This window comes from Teleopsis dalmanni, chromosome 2 (assembly GCF_002237135.1).
Source record: "Teleopsis dalmanni isolate 2A chromosome 2, ASM223713v2, whole genome shotgun sequence".
NCBI lineage: Eukaryota > Metazoa > Arthropoda > Insecta > Diptera > Diopsidae > Teleopsis > Teleopsis dalmanni.
This window is the reverse complement of record NC_051847.1, coordinates 194,343,981-194,352,221: the sequence shown is the minus strand read 5'-3', so window position 1 is coordinate 194,352,221 and position 8,241 is coordinate 194,343,981. Positions and strand designations below refer to the sequence as shown.

General features: G+C 28.1%; 2 protein-coding genes across 2 annotated transcripts in view; one reads left to right on the top strand and one right to left on the bottom strand.

Annotated features, from left to right (window-relative positions):
• LOC119676477 overlaps positions 1-2,237 on the top strand; it is a 2,828-nt gene extending 591 nt beyond the window's left edge. The window contains exon 3 of the mRNA XM_038087717.1: positions 2,143-2,237. Within this exon, the coding sequence (XP_037943645.1) occupies positions 2,143-2,237 (95 nt within the window). The remainder of the gene's footprint in view (positions 1-2,142) is intronic.
• A 381-nt stretch (positions 2,238-2,618) lies between these two features.
• Positions 2,619-3,944, bottom strand: LOC119676476 (RYamide receptor-like). The gene is made up of 2 exons (XM_038087716.1): positions 3,088-3,944; positions 2,619-2,691 (listed from the first exon to the last, which is right to left on the bottom strand). Exons 1-2 carry the CDS (start codon positions 3,942-3,944, stop codon positions 2,619-2,621), a joined length of 930 nt encoding a protein of 309 aa, XP_037943644.1.
• Positions 3,945-8,241: the final 4,297 nt, after the last annotated feature.

Below are 8,241 nucleotides of genomic sequence, written 5' to 3'. Positions count from 1 at the left end.
TTAAATTTTAATTAATTTAAATTTAATTCATGATTTATTTTAATTAACATTGCTCATGAATATTTAATTTGTTGAAGGAAAACTTTAAAATATTTAACTTATTTTAATTTTGTTAATAAACAAACTAAAACTTGATGCAATATGCAGGAAAATTAAATTAGTTTTGCTTCCATCCTTTTCCATTAAATTAACAATTGAATGCATTAAATGGAAAAATATATTTTAAAAAACTTCTAGGAGCAGAACCAGTCACGAACAGTTCTGAAAAGTTTTAATTTTTTATTAACATTAGAAGTTTAGTTTTATTTTATTTCAACTTCAATTTTTGTTTTTTTTTTAGTTTTCTAAACGACGGACGTTCCTAGTAAAAGTGGAAAATTTCACTTAAATTTATATGCTCCTCTAACAATCAAACACTCAATAGTATTTGAGAAACACTGATACAAATGCCATTACTGTTAAAAAGTGCTAACTAACTTCACTAAAAACATGGCATGAATATTAAACAAAGTCTATAAATGAGTTACCAGAAGATTTTCCATCCAGATATGTTTAGGTCCAAAACTACGAATTGTTTTAAGCATTTCCAATTTTAAGCGGTATCAGTAAGTTAATTCCTATAATCAATATATATATATATATTTATTAATAATAAATTCTTTTTGACATTTTAGGTTGGAAAGTATAACACACGAAAACAGAGTTCTATTACAAAAGTAACGGAATTTGGAATAAAATAATGGAATCAACAGAACAGCTACATTCTAATTATTTTTAGATGAAATGTATGATATACGGAACTAATGACATATTATAAAAGAAAAGAAAGTAATTAAAATTCAATATAACCACCAGAAAATGAAAATATACAGTAATAGAATCACCAAAACACCTGCATTTAATAATATGGTAATGGAATCATCAATGGATCTAAATTTCCGATATTTTTAAATTTGAACATACTTAATACTAAAACAAAGGTCTTTTCAAAAATAAAAAATATAATAAAATTTTAATAATATAAAAAGTACGGTTTTGGATCAGTTGGTTAAGGTGTGCTAATTCTGAGCTTCACATTTGACAGAACCCGAGTTCGATTCCTGGTACTTACAGTCTCAAAAATAATTATTTACGAATAATTAAAAACAAGAATTTTTTCCAAGGCCACTGATGATGGGTATTTGGCAATACTCGAAACAGTTGTATAGTCAGCCAAAAATTCAATTAATTAAAATAATATAAAAATAGAATTTTTGTTGTTGTAGTTCACTACAGTTCAAAAAACACCTCTTTATAAAATTTGAATAAAATCACAAGAAACTATTAATTAAAATTATTATTGTGGAAAAGAGACTTAAAAGATCTATTGTGCCCCTTGATCGGATAAGAGTGTTTCTCCAAGTCCGATTGCTTTAAAGAAAGACAATATAGGGTCTATTTTTTCTAGTTATGAATTCTTATGTTCTATGAAATACCCTCTAAGGTGCATCTTCCGCTTGTGCATCAGAGCCGGGTACTTCCCTAGCACATGGTATGCGGTTTTACTTTCTTCTGCATTCCTAATTTTGTTATGTGATTGTTCAATCTATAGCGACCGGTTATAATTCTTAAGTTATTCTTTGTTTGTGCTATGCAATCTTTGAAGCGTTTTAGGTTGTCAGTTCCTAAAAGTATTTTAGTCTTAGTAGCTTTTCCCAATTAAGTGCTCTTTCTTTTTCTCTGCGCCGTTCAAAAGAATGGATAGAGGATCTGTCATTATTAAAGCGCACCTCTTCATGCAAGTTTATCTAACATTTCATTGCCTTAAATATCAACATGTCTCTGAATTCATATTAAGTGAACCTGTTTGTTCCAGCCAAGAACGTTCAGCTCTCAATGCACTTCCATACCAGTTTGACTGTTATCAAGTACTATAATTTAATTTATATATAATTCTACAACATACAAAAATAAAGTTCTAATACAAAGTAAGGAAAATAAAAATATGAGCATCATCCGAACAGAGTCCTTATTATAGAGAAGAAGAAAAGAAAATAATAAGATGATGATAGAATTGGAAGATATTTAATATTAAAAAAAGTCTCATTGCAAAAATTATTACTCATATTCATACTATTAATATATAATTTTATATAATTTTAGGTCAGAAGTTACAATATACAAAAATAAAGCCATTCTACAAAAAGAAGGAAAATAACAAAAAGGAAGCAGAACACCCACATTTTAGTTACTTTTAAATCAAAAGGTATATTATACCTTATTATATTCTTATTACAAAAGAAGAAATGAAAGTAATAAGATGATAATAAAAAAAACTATCAAAACGAAATGTTGCAATTCTTTTCTTCTAATTAGTGACTCCATTATTATTCTAGTCTCAAGACTCAAAGAAACATCATTACTTCTAGAATATTATATACAAATACTTGCTATAATATAAATAATACATATTATTTAAAATTTTTCAAATAATACGGAAACTAATCAAAGAGAAAAACATTTTTAATTATACAACCATAGAAAACTTTTCTTATATGAAGAATAAAACTTTAAACAAAACACAATGAATAACTTAACTTAGCTTTTGTGGTGTTGGAAACTTTTTATCGAAACTTTGTTTAGCGACAAACTTTATAAACATTTTCCTCAAATGTCAACATCAGCAACCATGTTTCTGGGTGCGTGAGCGTGCTTTAAAGTTTAAACGTTTTTGAAACAAAATATTGTGTTTGTATAGTATTTTGTAATTCTATATTTATATAAATCTATTTAAATATGTATATATATAAATATATCTATATATATATATATATATGTAACACGCTTTATGTGGAGCGTGTGCTTAACTTTCTGCAATTTCATGCCAAAGATTTGTAACTGATTGCAAGCACTTTGTGTCTGCTGCTTGATAAATTGTAAAACTTTTCCAATTGCTTTTATGTAGTCACAACAATGGTTGGCTTATTGTCTTATCAGTAAGGAACTGACACATAACTTTAGAATTGCGTTGAATAAACAATGAATGAATATCATATTACATAAAAACTCTTTTCATAAATAAATAAATTTAATTAACTGAAAACTCACCTTTTTGTTATGCGTGGACGCAGTGGCCACATGATTGCAATGTAACGATCTATGCTGATAGCAACCAATGTGTAAGCGCTCACCAGTACCGATACCGCTTGCGAATAGTTGACCAGGTAACAAAGTGCTATGCCGAATGGCCAATAGCCGAGTATGAAAATAGATACAAACGAGAATGGTACACAAAATAGTGACATTAGTATATCGCCGACAGCTAAATTTGCTATAAAAAAATTCGTCACTGTACGCATGCGTGGTGTTGACTGCACAATGTAGCACACTAAACCATTACCGAGCAGAGCAAAGACAAATATAGGTATATAGAGTAGATAGACGGCTGTCTTAAAATAAACACTTGACAATGGCGACTCATCTGTGACATTTGCTTCACTCAACGTTTCGCCATCACAGGAAAAGTTCAAATAGTCATTGTAGCCTTTAAGGAATGTTTCGTTGCCAATGATTGCTTCATTGCCGAATGCACCATAATGACGTGCAACTTCAGCACCAGCCACTGCTAAAGCTGAATTCGTAAAATTGTCAATTGTGTTGCTTGCAACATTTGTAAGCATTAATACTGTGGATGTGTCATTGTAGGTTGTTTTGTATGTTGCAACAGCTGCAGTCAAGGCATCATTGTCCTGCAGGTAATCACTATTATTGAGCAATTGTTGTTGTTGTGCAATAAAATAAAGTTTACTGCTGTCTACATCAATATCAGCAATGCTACTACTACTACTACTGCTGCTGCTACTACTGCTGCTGGTTGTGGCCTTATCCAGTTGTTGATTCGCTTCGGTTGCAGTCAAGTGTGGTAACATGCTGCGAGCAACATATTCACGTACAAACTGTTCCATAACGTTTTATTTTTTATTTTTATTTTTATTTTTTTCTGTTGGAGGGTTGGTTATCCTGTTTATTTCCTTCTTCCTCTAGTGTTATACTTAAAATGCTTTACTAAGCAGAAAGTTTAAACATTTTTACTGTGTTGTGCTTTGCTTTTGTTATTAGAATTTCACTTAATTATATGTGGCAATTACTTTTTACATTTTCCAGCTGCAGTTTGTGTTTCCTGCACAGATTGTAACAATTTTGGTATTCCATGCTATGCATTTCCTTCAACTTGTTTCTGTTTTCTATGCATTTTTTGCGAACATTGCATCTTTATCGTTGCCTCTCAACGTAATTATCCTTGGAAGCTGCTTAGGCCACACTCTTCACATGATAAATTTCACTGTGAAAACTTTTACACTAAAGTAAGTGCAAATAGAAGTTTGAGTTCCATCATTTCAGTCCACTTTTAGATAAGTACATTGTAAGCAGCTCAGTTCCATTAAAGTTTTTATGGTTACTTTCTATCCTAGTATTTTGTTTGGTACGGTTTTGCTTGCAGTTTCGTTTGAAAATAGTTTTTTAAATCATTAGTAGCATAAATCTTTAAGTTCCAATCAGTTTTTTAATGTATGTTGTATATCTTGATATTCAAAATGACTTATTGACACTGAAAATAGAAAATTTTATTATTTTAAAGTTATAAAAATAATGTTAAATATAGATTTAAATTTAGTAAATACATTATTAAAATATATGGAAAAATAAAATAAATAGAAAATACTAAACAATTTTATTTAAAATGATTAAAACTATTTTACCAGAGTAGAAGTAAATAATAAATAAATAATAGAAGTAAAAAATTACAATAACAACAAAAAACATTTTTTTTTTAATTTCTAATTAAATTTATTTAAAATCAATTAAAACATTGAAACTTTATTAACCAGAGAAGCAGTAAAATGTAAAGAATTGCAATAATAACAAAAACCAAATATATTCTGTTCAATTGGATATCATATTATCGAAAGAATATTAGATATATATTTCAATATTTTTTTCCAACATCAAATTTTATTTAACAACACGAAATATTTATTGTTTTTTAATAGCAAAACATATTTATATCATAAAAAATATATTTTAATTTTTTTTTTTTTTTGACAACAATAAACAAAAGGTCGTGGTTAAAATAATTTTAAATTTATTATTATTAATATCAATTATTTAATTAACAAATTTAAACTATATGATTAAAATAATTTCACAAACTTTAACCTTTTAGGATCGTTATGGCACCTGGAATTCTGTGGTGCATAGCTAATTCCAAAAAATTAAATTGTGCGAGTGAAATAATGCTACAAAATTAACCCTTTGAAGACAGCAATTTCATTTCTGGACCAAAAAAAATTAAATTCGAATTTTACAAATCAAAAATTTCACAAACTAAACCATTTTAAGATAGCTAATTTATCTCTGATCCAAAAAAAGCAAATTCAAATTATATCAGTGAAACAATATTACGAGCTTAACCCTTCGAGAACAGCTATTTCATCGGTGATCTAAAAAATATAAAATGCTCTTTACTATCAGCGAAATTTACAGCTTCAAACCTCAATGTCTGAAAAACTATTTCAGATATTAAAGAAAATGCTATTAAAGAAAATGTCCTACAATAAGTAACATAAACTACATTCTTTATATTATCTGGATGCTCCAAAAATATAAGTAAAGCTATTTTTAAAATTTTTAAAGCAATAGGTCGTTCGTATGAGGTTGTCTCAAAAGTTGCACATCAAGAACAATGTATAATCTACAAGGAGCTAACGCAACAAATGAATGATATGCAACGTTTCGTCGTACATCTTGAAGACAATCCTTAATGGTTTATAAATAAATTAATATATATTTGGTATTAAAGTTAATTTCACTTTAAATATCAAATAGAAATATCAAATAGAAATATCAAATATATTTCAACGTTTTAAAGTTTAGTTAACTTGTGCCCCAAATATAATAGGATTAGTTTGCATTTACAAATTGCAAACATTTACTTGACATATTTTGTATCTTTAATGGAAATATTTTTAGCCAAAACTGTAAACGTTAACTACGTAAACTTCAATTTAAAATGTTCTTTCATTTTAATTTGATTTCTCTGAATATTATGCTTTACTACACTCAACAAGTACTGCAAGCAAATACAAAACATCTCAACGCAAGCTGAAGCATACTTTTATGCGCACTGTGGTGAATTTTAATGTTTATAAACATTTTATATACAGATTTTAAAAAGATTTTAAATTCTATCAATATAAGCTCCAAATAAAAGAACAACTTATGCTTGGATTGAAAGAAAAAATAATTTTATCATTGTACATTACATATTATATATATGTTAAATATATATTTGTATCATATTAATACATGCACACTCTAATTAATTAACAAAATTATTATTTTCATTAAATTAATTAAAAATGAAGGTATTTGAATGCATTAAGTTAAAAGAACACTGAATAAACATTGACAAATGTACATTTATTATTATTACATTACATTATTTTTAATTATCTGGCTTAAATCTGGGATGAGTGGAAGATTTAAAGCCGGCAACTTTTCAATAGCAGAGTTATTAGTTGGTTGCACTTAATTATGCCATTAAATCTGGGATAGGTGGAATATTTAAAGCCGACAACTTTTAAATAATATTCCCAATAGATGTTGGTCTTCATATGAAAGGTTGTATGTCTTCTAAGTGGTTAGACTAAGTTATTCCATCAAAGATCTGCTAAGGTCACGTTGCCTGGCTTCACCATAAACCGAACCCTCTACCATATTCCACATTTAACTATAATTCCTGATATGCAACACTTTTAAAACAAGTATATCCAATTTCATTTTCAATAAATTTTTTTAGATCTAAAACACTTTAAGTGCGGTACACTTTCATCCCTTCTCGCACAAATATTATTGTAACATTTTTGCAATTTCACTTCCAATTTAAACACAATTTAAGTAATCGCATAAAATCGAATTCCATAAATTTTTTGTTCAATCAATTCAGCTTACGAGGAAAAATCCAAGACCACAAAATATCTCGTCTGCCGGCAATTTGAACATAAAATTGTTGGCAAACAGAGGACTTTATGGAACGAAATGCATTGCACTTCATGCCATTAAACTAAGTTCAGTTATAGTTTTTTTTTTCTTACTGAAAACGTAGGCATATATGAGTGAGCATAGATGAAAGTGTACTACATAAGCATAGGGATTTGTTTTCAATTAAAATCTCAGCCTGAAAAAATTTCTTGATAGTATTCTGAGGTGTACGTAGACGTTGATATCAATCAGAATTAATTGAATGATGTGAAAGACTGGTAGCAGTTTATGATTTAATTGAGTTTTTGTTGTCATCATCTTTTGAGAATTGAGATTGGATGACAAGTGTGGTGTAGCATTAAGGTCTTTCTAATATTGTGGACGAATCCAAAGATTTGGTTTCAGTTTAATAGACATTAAATAAGAAAGGGACAATGTTGATGAGAAAAGGAGTTTCGTTTTGAAAGTTATTTTTTTTAATTAAACAGAATACACTTTTATGTATTTTAAATTAACATCAAAAAACTGTGAGCTCAATTAGTAGTAAATGGATATTAAGACTTTAAACAAAGATTAAAATAAAACTTATATTGGAGATTTTGATTTAAAAGAATACAGAGTGGTTTATGAATTGAAAGCACCTGCTGCGTAAAAATAACTTTACCTCGAAAATAGACAGCCAATGTGGCACAATGGTCACATCTGTGACAAAAAGCCGAAGGCAGTAAATATGAAATCTTGAAATATCCTCAATTTACGAAGTGTTGGCTAATCGAGACCACACACTACCAGATACTAGATAAGATTTCTCAAATAAATATATTGCTCAAGATGTGTGTGTCATTAGAGAATTTTATAAGGTACGAGTAGTTTAAGGTAAAATATAAAAATAGAATTATTCTTCAAAAAATGCTCCTCCTTCGGCAGCAAAAAAAAAATAATGAGAGAATATTAGACCTCTAAACGAAAATTCCTATTCTTCAGAAAATAAAATTCAACTTCATTGTTATAAAAAAACTTCTTTAAGAAAATAATCATGAAAGAAATATTAGCATTTTCAGCCAAAATTCTTTGAAAGAATATTTTTCAGACCAAGTATCGCAATGAATTGTGAATTAGAATATTCTACATAATTTAATTTAATGTAAAACAATAATAACCATATTATAGAAAAGAAAAGGTATAAATGAAATATCAGCCTTTTGAAGAAAAAAAGCTTGG